Source organism: Cygnus olor, chromosome 2 (genome assembly GCF_009769625.2).
Source record: "Cygnus olor isolate bCygOlo1 chromosome 2, bCygOlo1.pri.v2, whole genome shotgun sequence".
NCBI lineage: Eukaryota > Metazoa > Chordata > Aves > Anseriformes > Anatidae > Cygnus > Cygnus olor.
This window is the reverse complement of record NC_049170.1, coordinates 48800372-48827406: the sequence shown is the minus strand read 5'-3', so window position 1 is coordinate 48827406 and position 27035 is coordinate 48800372. Positions and strand designations below refer to the sequence as shown.

At 36.3% G+C, this 27035-nt stretch overlaps 1 protein-coding gene across 5 annotated transcripts in view; it reads left to right on the top strand.

Annotated features, from left to right (window-relative positions):
- The window catches only part of ATP9B (ATPase phospholipid transporting 9B (putative)), a 180805-nt gene extending 154701 nt beyond the window's left edge, over nucleotides 1-26104 (top strand). For 3 of the 5 annotated variants that reach the window (XM_040547319.1, XM_040547317.1, XM_040547321.1), the window contains 15 exons: nucleotides 3010-3171; nucleotides 4630-4722; nucleotides 5892-5975; nucleotides 6526-6696; nucleotides 8698-8796; nucleotides 11309-11398; nucleotides 11869-12013; nucleotides 12340-12404; nucleotides 12837-12992; nucleotides 13134-13198; nucleotides 14561-14669; nucleotides 18192-18249; nucleotides 18934-19137; nucleotides 23632-23664; nucleotides 24361-26104. In XM_040547319.1, coding sequence (XP_040403253.1) covers nucleotides 3010-3171; nucleotides 4630-4722; nucleotides 5892-5975; nucleotides 6526-6696; nucleotides 8698-8796; nucleotides 11309-11398; nucleotides 11869-12013; nucleotides 12340-12404; nucleotides 12837-12992; nucleotides 13134-13198; nucleotides 14561-14669; nucleotides 18192-18249; nucleotides 18934-19137; nucleotides 23632-23664; nucleotides 24361-24497 — 1671 coding nt within the window. In that variant the 3' untranslated portion in view covers nucleotides 24498-26104. The remainder of the gene's footprint in view (nucleotides 1-3009; nucleotides 3172-4629; nucleotides 4723-5891; nucleotides 5976-6525; nucleotides 6697-8697; nucleotides 8797-11308; nucleotides 11399-11868; nucleotides 12014-12339; nucleotides 12405-12836; nucleotides 12993-13133; nucleotides 13199-14560; nucleotides 14670-18191; nucleotides 18250-18933; nucleotides 19138-23631; nucleotides 23665-24360) is intronic. The other 2 variants (XM_040547320.1, XM_040547318.1) reach the window with 1 other exon arrangement.
- The last annotated feature ends 931 nt before the right edge of the window (nucleotides 26105-27035 follow it).

Here is a 27035-nt window from a genome sequence, read left to right as displayed (position 1 = left end):
CACTTCAGAGAGAATAAAACTTCTTTTATTTGTTAGGGAGTCACTTAACTCTTTCATCCTCGAGGTTGAAAATAAATAAGGATATGTCCGTTCCTTTAAATGCTTTCTATGGACAATCCCTCATCTTGCACATCAGTGTTTATTTTGGCTGTTGAATTGTGTGGTTAGATACCTGTAGCTTTTTCTGCCATGTAGTTGTTTTCACTGAGATTATTAAATGGAAGACTAATGGGCTAATTGAATTTCCTGTAAGAGATTTTTTTTTCCTTAAAAATAAAAAATAAGTTTGGAAACAGTTGAAAAATTGTCATTTAAAATCAGTTTATGATAAAATCACATATTCCAAAATCTTTGTGGAGTATTAGTTTACATGTTTCCTAAAGTGTTATTTTTTGTTTAAAATTGTTGATTAGTATTTGGTTTTGGATAAAGTCAGTCTAATGGTCTAATCAAATGTGAAGTTCTGAATCTTCAACAGGAATATGTTTTTTTGTTCTCTGCTTAATATGGAGTTTACAAAATTCCTAACTATTCACTAACTATTCATTTTCTTGTCTTTAATAGGCAATTAGGTTTCATCACTGATGAAATATGTAACTGCATCCTTGTCACTTAACAACCTTGTATGCTTAATGGAACTTTCTAGAAGTTACTTAAGATATTTATAAACTGATTTTTTTTAGTTCAGTAAATGAATGTTTCTAAACAAATGGGATGATTGTCCCCAAGCCATTGAATTATTGTGCATGGCTGCCAACAAGGTCTGTAACAACAGTGCTTCTGAAGTTTCCCCTCTTTGTGCCCCACTTCAGATGCACATGTTCCTCAGACAGCTGAGTTAGATAAACCATCATGCTCAGAGAAGCTACTTCCACCTCCTGGGCTAGTACTGCCATAAAATTAAACACATTAGCTTGTGGGTATCTTGGCTGAACAAATGCTGCTTTGCCCACTAATTGGGAGAGTTTCCTTTTGAAGTCTCGGAATTTTACTTTGAGTGGCAATTTGTGCTATCATAATTGAAGAGTTTAGTATTGGAGTTGTGAACTATGGCAGCTCCTAGGGGCTGGTGGCCTCTAGTGGAGAGAGACTACTGACAGGGGGAATGAAAGCTGAACAGTAATGGTAAGATCTGAAAGTACTGGAGTAAGAAACACCGAACAAGATGTTTCTCAGTAGCTTTTGTCAGATCTGTTCCATTTCCATTCCATAATGCAAATATTTACTACCTTCACTACTAATGTTACTTTGAGCTTGTCATTATCAGAGGTGGGTAACTGTTCTTACTAGCTGGACTGAGGAGGAAGACAAATAGCAAGCGAGAAACAACAGAAGTTCTCTTCAACTCTCCCTGTGTTACCTATCCCAGGTATACCACATGGTTAATGGGTTGAGGCACAGACCTTTGTCTCAGTAATGGGGGGACCAGTGCAATTCTGTCACCTGGGAAACTGATTTCTATAGAAAAGAAACTTAGTGATCAACCAGACAAGACCCACAGAGTATTCAAATAAGTCTCTAACTTGGATTCAGGAGACTTGATGCAATTCATCTGTCTGTGTTAAGAAATTAATGGTTATCAGCAAATAAATATTTATCATTAGAATAGATTTTTTTTCTAAAGCAAAATGATAGCATCTCCAGATAAGTTTTTTGTGCTTCCCCAACCTTTGATTGTTTTATCTGACCACATCCAATATGTAAAGTGCTGTAGAAGCTACAGCTGCTGCATTCACATGCCATTCTAGGGGTTTTTACACTGGGTTACAAGACCATTTTAATGTAACATTTCAGAAACATTAAAGAGAATGGAATATAACTGTAGAGGGGAAACCTCAAGAGAGAGTGTTAGTCTAAGAATCCTTTTTCTGAACTCTGTACAGCCAGTGATTCAGTATATACTTATTTGTGCAGATTTGTAATTTATATTTTTATGCCATCCATGAAATACATTTTTTAATAGTTGTATGTTATAAAGGCTGCAGATATTTAATGGTATGGTTCGGTTGTGTTGTTCAGGATACTGTTACGGTATGGCTGGTCTGGTATAATGACAGGAGTCAAACTTCATGTGTTACTCTCAAGTTTGCTCAGTTGCCTTTTAGGCAACTATTTGATTCCTGAGTCTTGTTGACCATTTCTGCTACGGTATTTGCACTGCTATGGTATATGCACATTTAAAAAAGAAAAAAAAATAAGTAGTTTTGTGTAGGCCAGGTATAAGAATCGAGAATGACTGTGCTGCAAAATGCTAGTTCAAATGGTTGGTGAAGCCAAGCATAAGCAAAATAATAAACAGATGTGAGTCACCAAATATAGAACACTTAAGTCCTAGCTGCAAAGGGACACAAATGAGATGATAGGGTATTAGGAGAAAGATGCAATTTACAGGTCAGAATGTAATAGTAACCTTTCACTGTGAAAATTGAAAATTAACCTTGGGAGTATTGGATCACTTACAGCTTATGTGGTACTTTTATTGAAGAAGAAAAATCTCTAAAGACTTCCTGTGATTTGGGGATTTTAAAATGATGCTATTTAAAGTGTGTTCTTTTCTCTTTATTTAACTGCATCTCAATGCATTTTCATTTGTCGGTGCCTACACAGACAACACTACGAGGATTTCTTGGGAGTTCATACAACTTTTTTTTCCCCCCTAATTTAAATTTTCATTAGAAGCTACTCAGTAATTATTTACTCAATTTGGATGAAATTCTTAGTGGGCATTAGTCATCATGTCGGTTGAACTTACCTGAGGTTTTTCCTGCTTGTGTGTCTTCTGTCACACTGCTCAATTTTAATTTATGTAATCTTTCTGAAGGAAAACATTGTTTTGATGTACTAAGATTTTGTACTGTATACTGATGGTTTTTCTATGAGAGGGTTGAAATCTTTGGAACAGCTTAAACATTTACCCTACTGACAGTTCTTTGGCTTTAGCCTAATCTATATAATGCAATTGACCTTTCACATTTAAATGTGTCTTTTTTTTCTTTTTGTCTTCTTTAGGTAGCTCTGGTGCAGTGGACGGAGAGTGTTGGTCTTACACTAGTTAACAGGGATTTAACCTCAATGCAATTGAAGACCCCTGGTGGACACATTCTGACATACTATATTCTGCAGATTTTCCCCTTCACTTCTGAGAGCAAGCGCATGGGAATCATAGTTAGGGTAATTTGGGGGGGCTGTTGATTTTAATTTCTCAAAAGCTATTTTTACTGAACAGTTATTTTGATATTTCTTAATAGAAACTTGATGCTGAAAAAATGTATTACACTGGACTTTCAAATGGAAAGTAGACACTTGATGCAGGTACACACTAGACAAACAATTATATAAAATTCAGGCTAACCTGATGTTGCAGAGAGGTTTGTAAAGGACAAACTCTTCTCTCACGTGCAACACATTAATTTCAGTACTTCATGCTTAGGCACTGATGTTGCAAGTTTTAACCCTTCATTTTTAATTTTCATCTTAAAATGTGTTGCCTCTTCAAGGGATAAACAAGTGAAACAAATTTCTTGCAATAGTAGTTTGCATCTTTCTATACTGTATCACTACTGATACTGCTTTTTCAGGCATGCATGCACGCGCAGCAAAACACCACAAGGTCTCAGATGTACCGGGTATATGCTTTACCTTATATGCTTATATACCACCTATGTATCCGTTAGATGTCCAGATGGGAACATAATAATGATTATTAAAACTTCAGATGCAAGAAAGCCACCACACCGTGCAAAGGAAGGTTTAAACCTCTGCTAATGTTAAGCCATGCATACTATGTACTTCTGTCCTGACTAAAATCAGATACTGTAACAGCACAGCTTCAGATAACGTGGTTACATGGTTAGATCAGTATTAAGTCCTAGTTAAATAGGTGTCGAACTCATCCTATTCCATGTTTGTAAGTGGGTAACAAACCAGGCATGCCATCAGCCTTAGGCAGAGGTACTTCAGATAGGGTAAGTGCATGCTCAGGTCTGGAGAGATCTTGGCAAGTCTGTGTTTCATTAAGTGAGGTTGGCATCATGAGCCTGCTTAACAGTGTGTTAGAGATGTTCAGAGATATTTTATGAAGCTTGTAGATCAGAGAAATCCATTATTTCTGCAACAGACCATACATCACAAATTCCTGATTTAGGTAATATTTGCCTTGATTGTGGATTGTTTGAATATTCAATGAATGTTTCATCATTAAAACATCTGTTAAATTCATTACAGTGTTATTTGTTAATTTCTAATTACTTAGATATTTCAAAGATACAGAGCAAACTTTCTGCTTTAATTTAAATAACGAATGACAAAAAAAAAGTAGTTACAGTGGGCATAACAGTGATATTTTAACATTTAGAAAGGACAAGTATTTTAGGGATGCTGTTATACTGACTTCAGTTAGAACTGGTCCCTTTACATGGGAAAGTAGGGAATGTGCATCTATGGAATCAGGAATCATTGAAAATATTAACATAAAATAATAAAACTTTTATGCAACCATTTGCAAGGTACTTCATTTTTATTCATAAATGACAATCCATTGCTACTTCAAAAGACTATTAGGTTATTTGTAGGCAAGTTTTGACTGTATAAACAGATTTTTTTTTTTCTATTTCTTCTGTAAAATTTTAGGATGAATCTTCAGGAGATATTACATTTTATATGAAGGGTGCAGATGTTGCAATGTCCACTATTGTACAGTACAATGATTGGTTAGAAGAAGAGGTAAGAAATAAAGTCAACATTTACTTTAAAAAATATATATTATATATATATATATATATTTAATGTCAAATTGAAATATTAAATGCTATTGGAATAGTTTTAAAGGAGATCCTGAGCCACTGCAGTAATGGCTTTTCTAGTTCAGTTACATATATCCTGAATAGGTTTTTAGGATTTAGAATTCTTTCCAATTCTTGTATAGCACACAGAAAAGACAAAGCTAGTAGTCACAGAAGAACACATTCTTATTTAAACAAGATTTTTTTTCATTGACTGATGTTTCACATAAAACCTAATCACTTCTGAGTATTTTGTTATAAATCTGTTTATCCTGTAATAACCTTTTATCAAATTCTACAGTGAAGTATGATTACGAGTTAAAGTTTAATACGGGATGTAGACAAATTGAAATAGCTTTTTATCATATTTATTATGTTTAATATAAAATAGATAGAGACCAAATTTCAAAACTGATTAATATTTTTCACTGTGTGGTTCTAGTAGGTGCTGGCAATCATCTTATTTTGACCTGACATATAGACAATATGTTAATACAATGATTACACCGTGTATGTTCATAATGATATTGGCAATATGAATCAATATGTGCTGCAGGGCAGTTTGATTTATTCAGGGACATGGATAAATTAAACTCCCTGAAGACCTAGCAAAATGTCATAAAAATTACTTTTGGCGATAATGATGCACAATTAATTGTAAAATACTTGTTTAATTTATTTAGCTTTTATGAGGTCAAATCAATAAGTGTTTTGTTCTATACAGCCTTCTTTTTCATTAAGATATGCTATTCCACAGCTATTTATAATTTGTAGACCTTTTTATGACAAGAGGTACATTTCTCTGAAAAAAAGAAAATATTTAGCTTTAAAACTAGTTTTAATGGGCTTTAAAAATAGTTTTAATTTACTTTTAGACTGCAGCCTACAAGAGTTTTTCTTTAAGCTTGGAGAGAAAGTCTTAATTGGCTTGCCAATAGTATACTACTTTGGGAAAACTGAAGTGAAATTGTTTTTGTGGCTTCTCCAAACTAATCTACAGTCTAAAGAAACAAACTGTTATGCTACAGACATTCCATGCTAATATATAGTATGAAATGTGTGCATACAGTTAAATATTTCCATTATTATTATATGTTTTGGTCCATTTAGTGTGGTAATATGGCTCGAGAAGGACTGCGTACTCTGGTTGTTGCCAAAAAATCACTGACTGAGGAACAGTATCAAGATTTTGAGGTATGAAGGGATAGAATGATCTATATTATTCATGTAGCTCTTGTGTTTTGCTTTATTTAGTTACTTCAAGGGGAACATTTATCTTTTTTACTCTGTTAATAAGATAAAGAAGACAACTCATATTGAAAATATTGATAGTTGAGGTATGGCAGACTATTACAGATCTTACCATTCATTAGTGATTGTTCTGCAGGTATGCACAGGATACTGTTTAAATTTAAGTGACTGGATTGTATTTTCCCAGAGGATAGCATGATGTTAATTCCGTAGCTTTAGTCTGACCAAAAAATCTACTTGCTCTCAAAGATTAGAGCAGTTTCTGCGTAGATGCTGAGATGCCTAATTTATAGTAGGTCTTCAGAAGGTTCTCTTGAGTTTACCTGTCAGAAAAAGCACATATAAGATTAGATGCAAATCCGCTCTTTTTATTTTGTTCTTTATTGAAGATATTTAAATGCAGCTTTTTATTATAACTGATAGGCCAAATGTTTACTTTTTTTTTTTTTTAAGTCACAGCCAAGTCTAAGTAGTTTTGTGTTTGTGCAAACAGAGTCGATATAACCAAGCGAAGTTAAGCATACATGATAGAAACTTGAAAGTTGCTGCTGTTGTAGAAAGTTTGGAGCGAGAAATGGAATTGCTGTGTCTCACTGGAGTAGAAGATCAATTGCAAGCAGATGTTAGACCAACTCTAGAGATGCTAAGAAATGCTGGAATAAAGGTAATGAACGCATACTGTTGTGACATACAATTTATCATTTATTAATGTTTGTGGGTTTTTTTCTTTTACAAGACACAGTTTATAGTTGTCTACATTAAGGTTCATTCAAAACAAGAAATATGTGAAGTCCTAAGTGCATTCTGGGCATGATCTAGCAGAAACAAGTAGGCACTGTGTTCGAAGATCCCTTGCAAACCACAGGTTTCATTAATCTTAAACTTTTGTAAGAAAAAATACCAATGTATGTCCCTGTCATTTATCCTCTGTTTGCCTACAGTAAACTGTCCTAGCTGAAATTTATACTAAATCAGTTTGGCCCAAGATTCTTATGATAATGTTTTCAGGCTTGGCACTCACAAAAAGTTTCAGCCAAGATCAAAAGGTGAACTGTTTGAACTACAGAAGAGCCCAGACTCTTCTCAGGGGTACCTACTGAAAGCCCAAGAGGCAATGGACACAAACTGAAATACAGAAGTTCCACCTGAATTTAAGAAGCAACCTTTATACTATAAGGGTGATCAAACACTGGAGCAGGTTTCTCAGAGAGTTTGTGGAGTCTCCATATTTGGGGAAGTTCAAAACTGCTTTGACATAGTCCTGAACAGCCTGCTGTAGTTGACTCTTCTTTGAGCAGGGAAGTCAGAGTAGGTAATCTCCAGAGGTGCCTTCCCAAATAGGCTATTTTGTGATTCTGGTTTTTTTTTTGTTGTGTTTTTTTTTTTTTTTTAATTAATCTCAACTTCCCAAAGGGTCTCAGGTGAATTTGCTGGCAGCACAGTGTTGTACAATCGGAGAAATACATATTTGGATTAAAGCCTTGTGATCACATCACATTTCTTTAGTACAGTGCAACTAGTGCAAAAAGTACTTGTATGTAGTACTTCGTGTACATTATTTTCTTATTTACTCTTGATATTTTTCCATATGTGGTCAGTTCTAACTGTTAAGAGATATCTGGATCAGTATGTCCTGCTACGAATAGGTGTAGTGTGACAGTTTTTAGGGTTTCTTATCAATGGAGTTCTAGGATTTCAGATAATTGAAATTGTTCTGACTTTAATCACAGCCCACATTATAGTAAGCTGGGAACACAACAGTAACAATAGATAAATCATAAAATTATAGATTACTCGATTACAGATGGGAAAGCAGTAATGAGGGCTTTGTCAAGTCACAGACCAATATGGACACTAACAAAAATGATCTTACCTGAGACGTACAGGAACAGAGGTAGACAGAAGCTTATGGTTTAATAAAATAGCAACTGTTAACTTAGTAACTATTTGGTAATAACTTCTGAAGCTTAGGTCATTCTTCCTTGGTCTTTTCTATTTGGTATAGGGCTAATGTTATTTCATACAGACATTCTTCAGTCTTGTTGGTGTTACGGGGTTGAGGAAGAGAGCTGTCTCATTTTAAGAACAGATGGATCATCAGCCTTATTCCTACTTTAAGGAATGCATTCATCCCAGTTCTTTGTGGTCGGTGGACAGGATTTCTTCAGAGTATTGGGTCTGTAGCTTTTCCTCCAGGATATGCCATCCGACAGCTTGGCTGCTACTTGGTAAATTCTTACTAGGATCACAAACTGTTGTCACATCGTTTTGCTGAGCTGCTTCAGTAGTTATTTCTCTTGTAGTTGGGTCTGTATCCTCTGCCTTTTGATCAAGGTAGCATTAGGGCCATAGGGAAGGTCTTTCATGCCTGTTCAACTGCCAGTGGGTTGCCACAGAGTTTCCCCTTGTCTTCGCGTAAATTGAGACGTAGACTTTTGTGACAGGGAAAGAAGAATGAAAGATTCTTAAAGATGAACCTTTGCTTTGTGTGTTACTGCAGTAAAAACTGCTCGTTAATTTTTGTTAAAAGTATGTATATCGGTGTATATTCCATGGTAATCTGATCTTATGGGGTACCAGAAAAAGGTTGGAGAAAAATTTCATTCAGATATGGACAACAGACATGTTAATATCTGACAGAATTAACTCTTACATTATTTTGCAGATATGGATGTTAACAGGAGATAAACTGGAGACAGCAACTTGCATCGCAAAAAGTTCTCACTTAGTGTCTAGGACTCAGGATATTCACATTTTCAGACCTGTAAGTATAGGTCCAACTTTTTTGTTGGGTTCATCAAAAGACAACTAATACCAATTTTGTTTTGTTTGAATACTAGTTGGCCACTTGTTATAAAATAGATGGGTTACTGTAGAGAGTGTCATAGCAACAGTCAATAGAGTATTACTTAAGCTAGGTCGTCATTCAAAGATTTTAGAATTACAGAGCATTGCTTCTGTTTAAGGGTGGTTGTTTTTAGATTTGTTCATATGCTACAGAAATGTTTGTAGGCATGTTTAGGCGAGCCAGGTTTTACATGCATTTTTCACTCTTAACTTGCACAATGGATATAGTAAGACATGTCTAAATAATGATAAAGAGAGGTCCATGTGAGGTATTGAGCCAGTAGGAAAGAGTTTCTAGGAACTTAGGCAATCTGAATATGGTTCTGGCTTGTTCTGACATTTCTGTTAATAGCATTCCTTAGACTCAAGCAGACTTAGTCCTGAATTAAACTCTGATGCCAAAGTCCCCTGTATAGACACAGTTCAAATCAAAATCAAAATTTGTCTATTATGATTTTTCCAATAAAACGTGTACATTTTTTTAATAGACTGATTAAGATAATTGTTAGAAAAGTAAATGGAATATGTTTCTATACATATCAGTTATATTTGCATAGTATCAACTCCACTCAGCTCAAACAAAAATATTTTCCAGACTTTTTGATGCTGTGTGATCAGACATATGTCTGTGTTTGTTCTAAATGAACCACTTGCACCTACAAAAATAATTATATGAATATAATTTACATGTAAATGTAGTTTCTTATAAAGCATCAGAATGGCAAATTAGGCCCTGCAGACTATTTGCAATTAAATTATTAATGCTTCTGATAAAACTTCAGATCAATTTTTGTTGACCTTTCCATGTTGTAACATTATGAATTGTCTTCCTGAACATAATCTATTTAGTTTGAGTCAGATTTTTATTTTCATTACCTTGACTAGTAATAAGAGATCAACATAAAACTGTGTTAACTGAGAATACACAAAGTTTTAAATTAGTTAGAAAATAGATTCATACAACATCATTTCTGTGGCTATATTTGCTGCAAAGAACGAACTCCTGGATTAATGTAAGAAAATACCTAGTACTTTAACACTTCTATTTTGCTTATAAATTAGTGAATAAATAACCTACTAGTTTGGCTTCCCAAAAAGATGCATTTTGTTTTTCTTGCTATCATGTTCTTAACATTCTCGGCTTGTTCATTTTATAATGAAATTAATTGATATATTGTTCTAGAGTTTACAAAGAAAAAATACCTCTGCTAGGTGAAGGTAGAACAGAGTGGACAATTAGTGCTCCTCAGTGTGTGCCAAGTGCTGACATCTTGTAATCTCTGCAATGCAGAAAGATTATTGTGGACCAGTGCAATCCTTCGTTCCTAACAGTTGGCAGAATAGGAGCTTTCTATTTATGTGTTTCATTGTGGGAAAGGAGGGGAAAAAATCTGAACTGTGATATGAGTATGGGTTATTCTGTTTGCAAGTAAGTGCATTTTAATGTAACCCAAATTTTGCACGGTAGAGACTTTTCTCCAGAGGGATGAATGTCTTTGGGCTGTATGGCTGTATGTGATTGTAGGAAGTAATGTGATTCAGACTCACATATATCAAAACTTTAGGCACAGTGTTGACAGAGCCAAAATTAGAGGTGTAATCAGAGTTGGTTTTATTCTCTGCTTGTAACTTAGGCCTACATGATAGCTCTAAAAGAAGCTGATGTTTATTGAAGAAAAAAACACCTTTCTCTTCAAAATCTGTGTATAACTTAATTGTTTATGTTCAGTGTTCTAGTTCAAAACCTTCCAAAATCCATTTGGTAGCCTTTGAACCATTTGGTTTGGGGTTGGTGTGTTTTTTTGTTTGTTTGTTTGTTTGTTTGTTTTTGTTTTGTTTTGTTTTCCTACATTTGACATCTGGGCCTCTCTGAAACAATAGTTATGTAAATTAAAAAAAAAAAAATTATGATGTAATTCTTTTGTATTTTGTCACTTGGTCCTGTTTGTATACTTGTGCAAGATTCAAAGTGATCAATGCTAGTGAGCGCATTTTTCTGTGCCTCTTGAACTGTGTTTACTTATCCAAACTGAAAGAACTACTAATATGAACATCTTGCATTATTCTAAGAATATATTTTACTGGTTAATAAAGTCTTTTTTTCTGACATGGGGACTATTTTTTCCTCTAACTCAGCCAAGATGGAAAGACTAGGGTCAGATTGAATTTAAGATATTTAAATTGTATTAATTCATTAATATTTCTGCCCTAGTCTACTTTTTGTGAGGAACCGATTAGTCTGACTACACAGATTTTCTTTGTCTGAGGATTACTTTTTCAATCCATAGAGATTCAAGACTTACAGTCACATCCCATTGGTACTGCATTAGAATAAAACATTTGTTGAAGAAACAAAGCCTTGTTTTTTGTTGTTGTTTTGTGTTTTGTTTTTTCCTTTAAAAATCTTGAGTGAGTGATTTTTATTAAAGGTTACTACTCGAGGAGAGGCTCACTTAGAACTAAATGCCTTTAGAAGGAAGCATGACTGTGCCTTGGTGATATCTGGGGACTCACTTGAGGTAAGAGTTTGGTTGCTGTCAAATTGTATTTATACTTTATGAACTACGTTCATACGAACTATTTTTATAAAGCTTATAAAGTATCAGTGGCTTCATGCTCTTAAACTTTCTTCCAATATTTGACCATATCATAAGTTATCCTTCGAGTTACTACTGTTTTTCGTTCAGTAGTAAAAAGAGCATATATGTTCAAATTTTGTTGGTTCTCTGGACACCTGTATAGTAATAGAATGAGATTTCTATATAGCGTGCTATAGTACTGTCTCTTTTGTTAACTCTAAAGTGCGTTAGCTGTCCAAATGAAAGAGAATGTCGGTTTAAAATAATAGATTGCAGTCAGGGGACAGTGGCTTTTGCTCCCAGAGGGATGTTGTGTAAGCAGAACCTCATAAAAGAAATCTTCATACTCTGTGTTTGTGTTGGAGTACATGTGTTATTTAAAAATAAATGTGAGTGTATTTTTCTCTTAGGTTTGTCTGAAATACTATGAGCATGAATTTGTAGAGTTGGCTTGCCAGTGTCCTGCCGTAGTGTGCTGTCGATGTTCTCCCACTCAAAAAGCCCATATTGTGAAACTGTTACAGCATCACACTGGAAAACGCACCTGTGCAATAGGTAACTGTTGACACTATCTTCCATTGCAGTAGCTAAAATCTGTAATAAACTTACGCAGTAGATGGCACCATTGAGAAACAAAACCAAAGAGATTTCTTTATCAACAGCCAGGTATTTACACAGTTGTAGCAGAAAATGTCATTCCATGAGAAAGGTGTGGGTTTTTTCCTTACTCCACAGGAAGAAGTCTTGATTGCTGAAGTTATTAATCATAATCCATAGATTAACTGTAAGAATTTAAAGGTATATTAGGAGATTCCTAAAATACTTTAAGGCCAGGAGAGTAAAACCTCTGAAGTGCTGAATATTGCAGTGACATTTTCCAGGTGATGGAGGAAATGATGTCAGCATGATCCAAGCAGCCGACTGTGGAATTGGAATTGAAGGCAAGGTAATGCTACCAGGTCAATTCTCAAATATAACATGATTCTTAAACAATATTAAATTGAATATTTCAAATTTAAGTCTGCTGTAAGATAATAAAAAAAATGCTCAGTCTTTGAAATAATACTTTCTCTGCTTCTGTGTTCTCTGCTTTATCTTTTTAAATATAAGGAGCAAGAAAAGCAGAAAACACTAGTTATTTCTGTGTATATATGCATTTACCTGAAAGATGCAAGATAGGCAGTTAAACATACTTGTTACAGCCACTGCATTTTTTTTAAAATGCGCACTAAAAAACTGTCCTTTGTGTCATGCTGTAGAGTTGATTTCTGAAGCAGTAGTAAATTCGACTTGTGAAATGAATTATAATTTAGAATTTTGAAATTTGAAACATATGTTCTACAGTGGGTTTCATATTTGTAATCTTTTTTTGTTCTAGGAGGGAAAACAAGCTTCCCTAGCAGCTGACTTTTCTATCACACAGTTTAAACACATAGGAAGGCTGCTGATGGTACATGGCCGAAACAGTTACAAAAGATCAGCAGCACTTGGTCAATTTGTCATGCACCGAGGCCTTATTATTTCAACTATGCAGGTATTTGAAACTTTGTTTTCAGAATAGTTAAACACACTCTTTGAAATGTCACAAAACCTTAAGCAGTAATGTTTTTTTCTTTATTGTAATGTTTCATATACAGAATTATATTAAATATATGTAATTGTTGTCTTTTTGTAGGCTGTATTTTCATCAGTCTTCTATTTTGCATCTGTTCCCTTGTACCAAGGATTCCTAATGGTAGGGTAAGTTCAAACCAACAGTTGTGGTATATGTTAATAATTACGGACAAACACTTGTTATGTAACATCATGTAGTTGGTGACTGGACCATTTTTCATACATTTATCATTGGTATGCTAACGATACCTGGAATGAGCCTACAAATGAACACTCAACTAGGTTGGATGCGCACTTATATCCGCTACATGACTGGGGAGATTCTCTGAAGAGGGCAATCTGCCATTGCCTTAGAAGAAGAAAATCATATAGCTTTTTGACATACAGGGTGAAAATGATAGAGGAAATCTCACAAACCAGTTTTAGCTGTTACACAAATTGCTATACAAGCCTCAGTGAGAATCACAGATTCATCTGTTAAAAAATGGAGCTGAAGCTACTGACTGAAATTTCCTCTGAAAGTGCACCAAGTCCACTACATAGATTTCCATTCTGGATCATGCATGCAGAATTTGGAGTACCCTGGTCTTGTTGCAAAAGCTGCTTTAGAAATATAGCTCCCCCAAGTCATTCAGCTGAGGTATATGGATATATTCATGTTTCTCACTGTTCTCTGCCCCTCTTGTCCTAAGAGCTTCTTTCTATACTTCTTGTTTTATTTCATTTAAACAGTAGTAACTCAAATTGTAGCCAAATCAAGGTTTGATTTCACCAGACACTGCAGAAGGAAACAGTAAACCTCTCCAAAATGCTTGTAAATAGTTCTGCTAACCCCTATGAAAATACATACCATGTGGCCTATAAGTATGCAACTGGTACTTGCATACTAAAATCTAAAGCCACTTTCTGAACTGGTGAGACTTCCGTTCATTCTCCTACCTTTACTGTAATGTCAGGGAAACAGCACTTGTTTTTTTCTTTATTTTTCATCCTCTGTGGATGAGTTTCAATGCCAGCTCTTTTAACTGGTTGTCAAAATGCAAATGCATAGTAAATATGGTAGCAGACAATACATTTGGGTGATATATGTGGACAAAAGACATCTGATTATTATTTCTAGATATATAATGTCTCTGTAACTTCTCACAAATGTCAGCTGTCAGAAGCCTAAGACCAGGTTGCATTTGGACAATAGAATAATAGAATCATTCAGGTTGGAAAAGACCTCTTAAGATCATCTAGTCCAACTTTAAACCTAGTGCTGAAGTCCACCACTAAACCATGCTACTAAGTTACAAATCTGCCTATTTCTTGAAGACCACCTCCAGGGATGGTGACCAGCCATTGTAAAGCTGCATTAGTAAGTTTCCTCAGTACTGGGTAGAATAACCAGTTTAACTTCATTTACGTTAAAAGAGTAATTGAACTCAATAGATTAATTTAAAATCATGATACAAAAATGTCAGTCTGTGCTTTCCTTTCATATAGGTATGCAACCATATATACCATGTTTCCAGTCTTCTCTTTAGTATTGGATCAGGATGTGAAGCCAGAAATGGCATTGCTGTATCCAGAACTTTATAAGGATCTCACAAAGGTATGAATGTTCTCAGTGCTCATGTGTGAATAACCGTTGAAATCTCAGGTGTGCAAAAACTAAATTCTTACAGAGAGAAAGAAGGTAACCTGTAATTTGAAACTGCTCAAGATGTGTAGATGTACAGACTAGCTTTTTGTTTAACTTAAATGACAGTTCTTAGAGATGATGAATCACTGGCTTTCACAGCTTATGTTGTACTTCAAAATATTTTTAAAAAGAGAACCCAAATAATTCTCTCAAGGAAAATAAAATGAGAACACGGAGAAACTGGGTTTGCAGTACGTTCAGGCAGATAGATGATGGTCAGGAACAATTATGGATAAGTAGTACAGGAAGTTATGTACTTTACTAATACTACATTTGACTTCACCATTATAAGGCAATCTTACTGTGAGCATTTATTATCATAGAATCATTGAATGGTTTGGGTTGGAAGGGACCTTAAAGATCATCTGGTTCCACACTGCCGTAGTCATGACGCTGAGGAGCGTACCTATTTCTGCACATTACTTCTGAAATTCTGGACTCTAAATGCAAATCTCAACTAAGGCTGTTCAGCTAGCATTACTGAAATACGTGTTGATGTGGACTAGAACTGTATTCCTAGGAATTGGTTTCTTCTCTGAGATGTGCTAATGGTTAAAAGGCTTTTAGGATTTTAAGGTTAAGATGTGTTGGCATAACTCATGGACAGATTCTTCCTCTGTTGCAAGAACAAGAGAAAATTAGCAAGGTTCAGGGACAGGTGTGGACACGTACCATGGAGAAAACAGCGATTCAGCATTCCTGTTACTGTAGCTCCCTAGCTAGCTAGAATTGTAATTGTTGTCTTTTTGTAGGCTGTATTTTCATCAGTCTTCTATTTTGCATCTGTTCCCTTGTACCAAGGATTCCTAATGGTAGGGTAAGTTCCGTAGCTCCCTAGCTCTGCTAGAATAGCAGATGAACGCTTGAAAGGAAGTACAAATTTTTCCTCTGGAAAAGGGGAAACATAACCCCCATTTTTAAAAGGGAAAAGAGGAAGACATGGGGAACTACAGGCCAGTCACTATGTACCCAGCAAGGTCATGGGTCCTGTTTTATGCTTAGGCTCACAGAGAACAGATAGGTGGCATCCAACAGATTGGTGACAGCCAACATGGCTTCACTAAGGGCAAATCATGCCTGATAAATCTGATGGCCTTCTACAATGGGGTTACAGCCTTGGTGGATAAGGTAAGAGCAACTGACGTCATGTAGCTGGACTTGTGCAAAGCATTTAACACTGTCCTGCACAACATCCATGTCTCCAAATTGGAGAGAGATGGATTTGATGGATGGAACGCTTGATGGATAAGGAATTGGCTGGGTGGTCATACTCAGAGTTGCGGTCAATGGCTAGAGTCCAGGGCTGGAGATAGTGACGAGTGGTGTCCCTCAGGGGGGTCTCTGTTGGGACCAGCAGTATTCAACATCTTTGTTGGTGACATGGACAGTGGCATTGAGTGCACACTCAGCAAGTTTGCGGGCAACACCAAGCTGCATGGTACAGTTGACACACTGGAGGGAAGGAATGCTATCCAGAGAGAACTTGACAGGCTTGGGAGGTGGGCTTGTGTGAAGCTCATGAAGTTTAACAAGGCCAAGTGCAAGGTCCTGCACCCGGGTCAGGTTGTTCCCAAGCATGAATACAGGCTGGGCAATAAGTAGATTGAGAGCAGCCCAGTGGAAGAAGGACATGGGGGTACTGGTGGATGAAAAGCTTGACGTGAGCTAGTAATGTGCACTTGCAGCCCAGAAAGACAGTTGTATCCTGGGCTGCATCTAAAGAAGCAGGGCCAGCAGGTTGAGGGATTTGATTCTCCCTCTCTACTCTGCTCTCATGAGACCCTACCTGGAGTGCTGTGTTCAGCTCTGGGGCCCTCAGCACAAGAGAGACATGGACCTAGTAGAGTAAATCCAGCGGAAGGCCTCAAAGATGATCAGAGGGCCGGAGCACCTCTTCTATGAAGACAGTCTGAGGGAGCTGGGGTTGTTCAGTCCGGAGAAGAGAAGGCTCCAGGGAAACCTTATAGCAGCCTTCAAATACTTAAAGGGGACCAACAAGAAATATGGGGAAAGACTCTTTGTCAGGGGGTGTAGTGATAGCACAAGGGGTAATGGTTTTAAACTAAATGAGCTAAAAGAGGGTAGATTTAGATTAGATGAAGAAACTCTTTACTCAGAGAGCGATGAGGCACAGGAACAGGTTGCCCAGAGAAGTTGAGAATGTCCCTGCCCTGGAAGTGTTTAAGGCCAGGTTGGATGGGGCTTTGAGCAACCTCATCTAGTGGAAGGTGTCCATGCACATGGTGGACGTAGGGGGGCAGAGGAGCTAGATGATGATCTTTAAGGTTCCTTCAACTCAACCCATTCTATGATAATGTAAGTAAGAGGGCTCCCCACTTCCATCTGAAAATTATTCAGTGCCTGTTGTGCAGCATTTGCTAGAGGCTTGGGAGTGATTTACCCCCTTCTAGTTTCATAAAGTTGAATCAGAACTCAAGCTTATTTTTATTTCAGAAATCTTGCTAATTGGGAGCTATGGTCTAAAGTGGAATCAGTGTCCAGTACTCAAAGGAAAATGAGTAGGCACTCATAGGAAAAACAAAATCTAGTATTTCATGTTGCTTGTACTAGAATTTTTTCCTGTATGTTAGTCTGTCTCCAACATTCTAGACTGTATACAGATTTATGAAAATGCCTTCAGCACCTTCCAATAAACTCTGTGTTTACAAGAAAATGTTTTAGCCTCTACTGAAATAATGGAATGAGTTAATTCATCCGTTTCTACAACAGTGAAACACATACATTTCCCTGTAAAGTGCTGATTCTTGCCTATTCTAGTGATCACGCTTTTGTGGTAAAAGGCCAACTTCTTATCCTTTTAACTTTGTAGTTCTAACATATTTCATCAGTACTCACAGAATGCAACTCTTGAGCATGTACAACATTTATTGTTTGATTGATGCATGTGATTCAAACTATAACATTTAATATCACAAGATTAAAAATATATTTGGTAATCTTTGCTTAAATAATACTTAAAATAGTCATGTTTTTTCCATGACTGCAAATAGTTTATCCAACATTTTGAAGTGACTAGTAGTAACTTACCCTTTTGTTTGAGGTTTAGGTCAGTAGGCACAGAATGCTCTTTTTCTTGAAGAATACTTTTGAAATAACATAAAAGCCTTAAAAAATAATTATTTCACTGTAATTATTCTTCTGAAAACAAGCCACAGCATTGCAAGCTAAGGTGTATATTTGCTATTTAGGACCTTAACTGTCCTGCTCCTTGATTTTGACTTTGTGCAGTTTCTGTATGCTTTTGCAATGAAGAAACATAAAAACAAGTAGAAGCTTTTTAGCCTATATCACTTCAAGGACTGCTTATTATACTTGCAAAATGTCTCTGTAGTGCTTAACTATTAAGATATATGAAATGAGTAGATTTTTTTTAAAGTACTGTTTAACTGTCCTCTCACTTGTTTCCCTTAGGGGAGATCTTTGTCATTTAAGACCTTCCTCATCTGGGTTTTAATCAGTATTTACCAAGGTAGGAGAGCGTCATGACTTTACTGAACTGAGAAATTTTTGTCTGCTATTAACAGTATTGTTTTTCAGCAGCAGATTGAATTCCCAAAGCTTAACATTTCATCAGCAGTTATATATATTGCTTTCTGTTTATCTTGTAAATCGATATTCCTGTAGCATGCCAGGACCATTCAAAACATGGCATAGATTGGTAGTTTTATTGATGCATGTCACCTAAAAAAGGACATGGTTTTAATTAAATGCTAATCCAGAAAATTTTTAATGAGTGCTTATCACATTGCATATACTTACACAGTAGTTCTCTTTCATGGAATGACAGAAGTACTGTTGAAGAAATCTGAATTATGTAATCTCAGTTAAAAGTAATTACACTTTCAACAATCTCTCATTTATAGCACTAGACAAAATGAGGTTAATTAACAGTTCATCAGATATATTGCTCTGAAAGGTGTTTAATTTTCTAACAGTTTTATTTCTTTACTGCTTTACTTTTGATTGTTTTATTTCACATGCACAAAGTACAGTAAAACACTTCTCTTTTTATAAAGATTAATCTTGTTACCTTATTGAAAAAAATGTTGAGAAACTTTTGTAATAAGCAATAAAATGTTCAGTGTGCATTTGTAAAAGATGGTACACTGAAATTTCATTGTGGAGTTTTGTTAACTTTGTGTGCCTTTCCCAGGTGGTATTCTGATGTATGGAGCCCTGCTGCTTTTTGAATCTGAATTTGTACACGTCGTTGCCATTTCCTTCACTGCCCTAATCTTGACAGAGCTCTTGATGGTTGCACTGACCATACGAACATGGCACTGGTTAATGGTGGTGGCTGAATTCCTCAGTCTTGGCTGCTATGTGGCCTCTCTTGCATTTCTAAATGAATACTTTGGTGAGTAATGTTAGAAATATTTTAGCAAATAACTGTGCTTTGTAGCATACTGTTTGTAATGTTTTTTTCTCATTTTTTGTTGAGTGATGTTACACTTTGTAAAATAGAGCATTCTCCATAGAAAATATGAGTTGAAATTGAACATACTTTATGTTGATTTAAAATATTCTCTTACCCTGTTCTCATAGAGGCTTACAATTTTTTTCCTGTTATTATGATTTATCTGCATGATAAACTTTACTGGAACCACACGTGCTTTTCACCTCCTTGATTTGATCTTCCAGTGACAATCCAAACTGCTCAACTTAAATTAGCTTTGAGATTTGCACTATTGAAATGGATGTGATTTGATAAAATCAGTATCTTTCACCAAACTGGTGAATTACTTTTTATCTCATTAGATATAACTGAAGAATCACAGAATCACAGAATTGAAGGGGTTGGAAGGGACCTCGAAAGATCATTGGGTCCAACCCCCCTGCTGAAGTATTTCTAAACTAGAGAGTGAGGTAGAAGGTTTTTAAGATACTTTATGTAAGAATCATCATGTTTCCTAATTATATAATATAAGCTTACATTAAGCTTACTTTGTTTTATATTACTGTATGCCATACTGTGTCTTATGGTTCTAATTATTCATAATTCACAAGTTGAAAGAAGAGGATGCAAATCTTAACAGTCAAGGATCTGAGCATCAAAATAGCACATATTTCTTTTTATATCAAATTATACTTCAGTAAAAAAAAAAAAACTATCTCTTAGTGTGGTTTTACAGATGTAACTTGCAGAAATATATGTGACGGTTTTGATTATACCACACAAGGAGTAGAATCCAGCTCCACCTTCCTGTTTTTCAGGAGCTATTGAGTAAGAAGTTCCCTTCTTCACTTGTTACTTCCTATATCAGAATTAGATGTGTTATATTGTAGTTTCTAGTGTTCTAAATTCTGATTTCACTCTCTTATGTCCCAGGTGTTTAACACTAGAGTAGTGTAGTTATATTATATAGTTACTTTTTAATGAGTGAATGCTTTGCTGCCTGTCTCAACTGTTCTGTTAACTTCCCAGATTTATCAAAAGTCAAATTTTAATGAACAAGCAATCTTGCTGCACTTGATACTTATATTATACACTATTTTAGGTTTTCCAGAATACCTTTTTCTTTTCTCTGACACTAGTACACAGGCTCTTTAATAGAGATTATTGGGTTGATTCCCGAGTTTCTCTAGCTAGATGGTAAATGAATGAGCAAGAATGTATACAGGTACAAGCTCTTTGTTCCAAACTTACAGGAACTTCATAAAGCAGGATTTGCTGCTTCACCTTTTTAAGTTGTCTGTATTGGTGGCAGCCAGACCTTCAATCCTTTGTTGGTATTTTTCATTGAGAAACACCCTTAGGGTGGTGTTCATAGATGTTTTAAAAAAAAATGTAGGTGCTTTGTTTCTTGTAAACTCTGGTGTAAAGGGGAGTACTTTACTATCTCTGTGTTTGCTAGACGAGCATAAGCAAATGAGTAAGTAAATGGTTGTATGGCTTCCTGTAGCCTTTGGTCTTAACTTTTGTATGTTTCATCTTCACTGATGAATATTTTAAGGCAAGCGGGGCAGAAGGCCGGCCTGGCTGACCAGGGATCTTCTACTGGAGCAAAGGCGAAAAAAGAAAGTGTACAGCTGCTGGAAGGAGGGTCAGGCGACAAGGAAGGAATATAGGGATGCTGTTCGTGTTTGTAGGGAGAAAATTCGTGTGGCCAAAGCCCAACTAGAGTTGAAGCTGGCCATGTCTGTGGGAGACAATAAAAAAGGTTTTTTTAGATATGTGAACAGAAAAAGGAGAACCAAAGAAAACCTAGGTCCGCTACTAGATGGGGAGGGTCTCCTCACAGACAATGACATAGGCAAAGCAGAGATGTTTAACGCCTTCTTTGCCTCTGTCTTCAACACTGATGATGGGCTTCGGGACCCAGGGTACCCTGAACTGGAGGACCATGACGGTGGGAATGACAAACTCCCAACCGACCCTGAATGTGTGCGGGATTTGCTGCTCCACCTGGATCCATACAAGTCCATGGGTCCAGATGAGATTCATCCCAGGGTGCTTAAAGAGCTGGCAGACGTCATCGCAGGACCTCTCTCAATTATTTTTCAACAATCTTGGGAATCTGGTGAGGTCCCATTGGACTGGAAGCTGGCAAATGTTGTGCCAATTTTCAAGAAGGGTAAGAAAGAAGACCCTAGCAATTACAGGCCTTTCAGTCTCACGTCAGTGCCTGGTAAAATTATGGAGAGGATGATCCTTGAAGTTATTGAAGCACACCTGGGGGACAATGCAGTCATTGGTCCCAGCCAACATGGGTTCATGAGGGGTAGGTCCTGCCTAACAAATTTGATTTCCTTTTATGATAAGATCACCCATCTAGTCGATCAAGGGAAAACAGCTGATGGGATCTTTTTGGACTTCAGCAAAGCTTTTGACACGGTTTCCCATAGGATCCTACTGGACAAAGTGTCCAGCATACAACTAAACAAAAACATCATACGATGGGTGAGCAATTGGCTGACGGGCAGGGCTAACAGGGCTGTGGTAAATGGGGCCACATCTGGCTGGCGGATGGTCACTAGTGGGGTCCCCCAAGGCTCCATTTTAGGGCCAGTCCTCTTCAATGTTTTTATAAATGATTTGGATGTAGGACTAGAAGGTGCTTTGAGAAAATTTGCTGATGACACTAAACTTGGAGGAGTTGTTGACTCTGTTGAGGGTGGAAAGGCCTTGCAGAGAGATCTGGACAGACTGGAGAGCTGGGCGATCCAACTGCATGAAGTTTAACAACAGCAAGTGGAGAGCAGCCCCGCAGAGAGGGATCTGGGGGTTGTGGTTGACAGCAAGCTGAACATGAGCCAGCAGTGTGCCCTGGCAGCCAGGAGGGCCAACCGTATCCTGGGGTGCATCAAGCACGGCATCGCTAGTCGGTCGAGGGAAGTGACCATCCCGCTCTACTCTGCACTGGTGCGGCCTCACCTCGAGTACTGTGTACAGTTCTGGGCACCACAGTACAAAAAGGACATTAAACTGTTGGAGAGTGTCCAGAGGAGGGTGACAAAGATGGTGAAGGGCCTAGAGGGGAAGACATACGAGGAGCGGCTGAGGTCACTGGGCCTGTTCAGCCTGGAGAAGAGGAGGCTGAGGGGGGACCTCATCGCAGTCTACAACTTCCTCGCGAGAGGGAGTGGAGAGGCAGATGACCTATTCTCTGTTATCACCAGTGACAGGACCCGTGGGAACGGTGTGAAGCTGAGGCAGGGGAAGTTTGGGCTGGACATCAGGAAGAGGTTCTTCACCGAGAGGGTGGTCGCACACTGGAACAGGCTCCCCAGGGAAGTAGTCACTGCACCAAGCCTGTCTGAATTTAAGAAGCGATTGGACTGTGCACTTAGTCACATGGTCTAAACTTTTGGGCAGACCTGTGCGGTGCCAGGAGTTGGACTTGATGATCCTCATGGGTCCCTTCCAACTCGGGATATTCTATGATTCTATGATTCTATGAATATTTTAAGGGTACAGAAAAAGCTGCAATTTCATGAGCTTTCCTAGAGATGTATTTTAGTGTATATTATTCATCAGTTAACCTGAAAAAATGCATTTCAATTTCAGAAGCAGTCACTTCTGCTTAGCACTTTTCCTCTTACTTAGGGGAGAGAGCATCTCTTTTGGTTCATAAAGTGTAGTATAAACCTAAGTGATGGTTTATAGTGCAGGGTAAAGAATAACTTTAATGTGTCTGGGAAAACAATCCAGTCTAATAGTGCTTGACTCTACAGGCAAATAAACTGTTTCTTTCAATAATGTTACTTGTAACAATCACCTGCTTCCAAAGGAATGATATCATGAGTATGACAGGGTACTCAACTTAGGAAAACAAAAATATTTGATACTGCTCTGCAACTCTCACTCGTAGAATTAAATCAGTTTTTAGTTTTCTGAGTAAATCACATACAATGGTTTCATTAGACATGTCTCTATGTGTTACATTGGCATTTAGTATGCCTAAGCAGGTTAAAACTATCTACGAAGTTTATACATTGGAATCTAATATACAAAGTATTTTTAAATGACTATAGTTGGAGCAGTAAAGCATTTCTTTTGCTGCACCTTTCTGAAGAGAATTTTTGTTCACATCTAAAACAGTTCTAATCACCTTGCTTATAAAGTAGATTGTACTTTGAAGTTGAATGAAGCAAAATAAGAAACCGTCTAGCTATTTACAGCCTCAAAACATAACCAAATAATCTATTTTCAAAATGTTTTGTATTAATTGCTGTTTAAAATCTTTCAGTTGTCATATGAAAAGCAGTAGTATTCCAATTAATGCTACTAATATCTTTTTCATTTCCTTTTTTGTAGCTAATCTTTTGTCTGTTTTTCTTTTTTTCACGTAAATTGCATATTTTCTGTAAATCTATCCCTTCATTTTCATTCTCCCCCTTTGTGAAACAGGTATAGGCAGAGTGTCTTTTGGAGCTTTCTTAGGTAGGTGAAGTTTAACTTTTCTTGAAGATTTCCTGGTTGGGGGGTTGGTCTCAGATCTTTCCATGATTCTAGAGTACAACTTAACCATTGCAAACTATAGTCAAAAACTTCAGCAGCAAGTGTAGGGTGTCACCATTCTTGTTAATGTTTGTCACAGAAAATTTTTGACTGTGGCTTGTGGCAATATAACTACATTGCTTTCTCTCTACATTTTTGGGCTGTAATTTAATCTCTAAAGTTTTAAGAATCTTTTGGTCTAGTTGTTGTGCCTATTTCAGAAAAAAAAAATCTGGATATGGAATAAAGGATCCAAAAAAGTAGCAGAACTGGTTAGGAACTTGTATAAATATTTCATAGCAGTAGAAAAATAAGGGTAAGGTGACTTAACTTTTTAATATGAGAAAGTCTTGCTATTAAACTGAGATCCCCTAAAATTACTTTGTTCTGCAAAACAGTGTAAGGAGCATAAAGGGACTCATCAGCTCCTATTTAAAGAAAATAGTTGGCAAAAATTAAATGTTGAGGTTAACTTGCTCTGTGTTGTTTTATAGCTTTATATTTTTTTATTTATTTTGCCTGTTTTTAAACAATAGCATAATCAAACAATTAAGAGAGTTTTATTGACTTTACACTATGAAAGTTCCAGCTTCCATGTTATCAGCTGCCATTATTTATTTTCCCTGTTTATTTCTGCAGATGTTGCCTTTATCACAACTGTGACCTTCCTGTGGAAAGTGTCAGCAATCACTGTTGTAAGCTGTCTTCCACTTTACATTCTCAAGTACTTGAAGCGCAAATTTTCTCCTCCAAGTTACTCCAAGCTTACCTCGTAAAAGTAATTATATTCCTATGGTTTTTCACTCACACCAGTCTGCAAATCGCACATTCACTGTGCTTTAGTGTCTATGGATTTATGTTGGACTAAAGAAGTTAAAAATCAAAAGTGATCAAGTGAATAGAGCACAAAAAGAAAGGGAAACATCTGACAGGTACATAACACAGAAGTACACTAACAAGACTATCAGAAATAAACTAAATTTTCCTTATGTTCTTTTATTTCAGTTTCAGTTGCTCATTGTAAAATAAAACTGAATTACATTTGATTTGACAATGCTTCTGAATGATTTCATTGCTACTGTAAAGGATTTTTTCCTGCTGTATTAATCTTCTGCAAGTTGAATTGAAAGCTTCAATGATTACATAACTTCCTAGTTCAAGTCTTTTCCTTTAATGTTTATGTATGGAAAAGTTCGTTCATTCATACTTACTACAACGAACCTAATACCTGTAAATGTCATCTTTATTAGCAGCTGAATTTTATTTGTCATCAAGCATTGATTAATATGCACTATTTGAATTATGTACAGGTGTCTGCATAGCACAGTATTATTTTAGGAGCTGTTGTCCTTTTCTGTACTCTTGAGTTCTGGCACCAGTAAGCATTACAGATCAGTGATGTTGACAGCAGTTCTTTAAATGCACATTAAAGCCAGGTTGCACAAAAGCAGTTTAAAAAATTAAATGATACATTCTGTACATAATTCCACAGTACCTGTTGATCTGTACAGATGTCAAAGACATAGCTGCTCAGTAAATATGTTTTAAAATTCTTATTCATTTTGTATTTGTAAAACTGCAAATAGTGTTAAAGTACATTTCTATATATGAGAAGTCCAGTAAACCTTGTATTAGCTAATATATTTAAATTGCCTTGTAATCTGTTTACTTAGGTTACTCAGGTAAAATGAAATAAGATGAACACATGAGCATTGTGATAGGAAAATCTGTCATCTTCCAAGTTGTAAATGTTATGTTTTTATAACTCAGTTTGGGTGCAAACATGTTAGAAAAAAAAAAAAAAAAAGGTTTCGCATGTTGTAAATTGTCAGAGTTGTGTATCTTTGCTGAGTTATGACATTTTACAGCAGTTGAAGATTTGTTCCAGAAACTTATGTGCTCTAATCTGATACAGTCCAAAGGGTCCAAATCTTGTGTGCTGTGCTGGAAAGTAGGTTATATTATTTTAGTTTCCCATTGTGATATAATCTTGCTTTCTCAAGAAGTACATATAACAAATTCAGCATAGTCTATTAATTAGTGGAGAAGATCAGTATGATTACCCATGCTTTATTAAATATTTGTGTTTAACAAAAAAAAAACAACCACTTAATGTGGATGTTATTTTTATGTTGGACTTTATGCCTTTACAACATTAATCCTTGTTTAGTATCTTATAACTTCTCCCTTATGCAATTATAATATTCAATGAGTGATATTTAAGTGATAAATCTACTTCCTGGGAGAGCAGAGGAAATTGCTGCAGAGCTATTTGGACTATAATCCACTCCATTGATTTTGTTTTGAAAGTTTTTCTTACTAGTTATTTATCTGCCTTTTTTTTTTTCATTCCTCATTATAAAAGCAATAAAGCGTAATTTCTACTAAATGTTATTAATGGTATATGTATTGAATGAAACTATTGAAGTAGCATTTCTTTTAATTAACGCAACATTGCGGAGTATTTTGCTTTGTGTCCATCTGTAAACTCGCTTCTGTAAAAACCCCCACCAGGTGTCACTGTTCTGGCATACTAGCAGAAGCTTTTCTTCATGTTATGTGGTTTTGGCAAATTACTCCTGGTTTATGTTTTTAGTTTAGTCCTGTTACCTTTTTTGTTGCAGATTTGGTTTAGTTTTCTATTTTTACTCAGTAAGTGGTAATTACTTTGAACCAATTAAGAAAAGTTAATGTGTGCCATTCTGAGACATGATGATGTTTTTTTTTCAGACTGTCTTATGTATTGTGAGCCCCAAACCATACAAGTTAGATACAGTAGGTAAGCAAAAACTTAGAGGCCTTCATCACATATTTGATATTAGAAAATGCGAAAAATCAGAAATTAAACTAGGAATATGGAAGTGATAATACTACCTTAACACAACCATATGAGATACCTCTGTATCCATGTGTATGGAATTTAGTGTACATATATTAATCCTCAGCATTAAAACTGTGAGGTTAGTGTACCAGCAAATATATAGATTCTACACGCATATGCGTGTTTCAGAAGTGGAGTTAGTTAATTCTCTAGAGTGCCTGCTTTCTTAGAGTATTTCCAGTCTACAGAAAATGTCTAGATTCAGCTAGCACTTTATTTTGAAGACTGCAGAATTGAGATCCAGATGACTTACCTTGCTTTTGAGTCAGTGCAAAACCATGTATACCAGGGAAGTCTGCTTTATATTCACTCACATCACTCAGCCACAGCCCTGTAAAGGGGGTAGTGCTGCCATATTACAATAGGATACAATTATCAATATGAACACAAAATGTATGTATTGTAACATGATACTTGTCAGTAGAAAACTTTA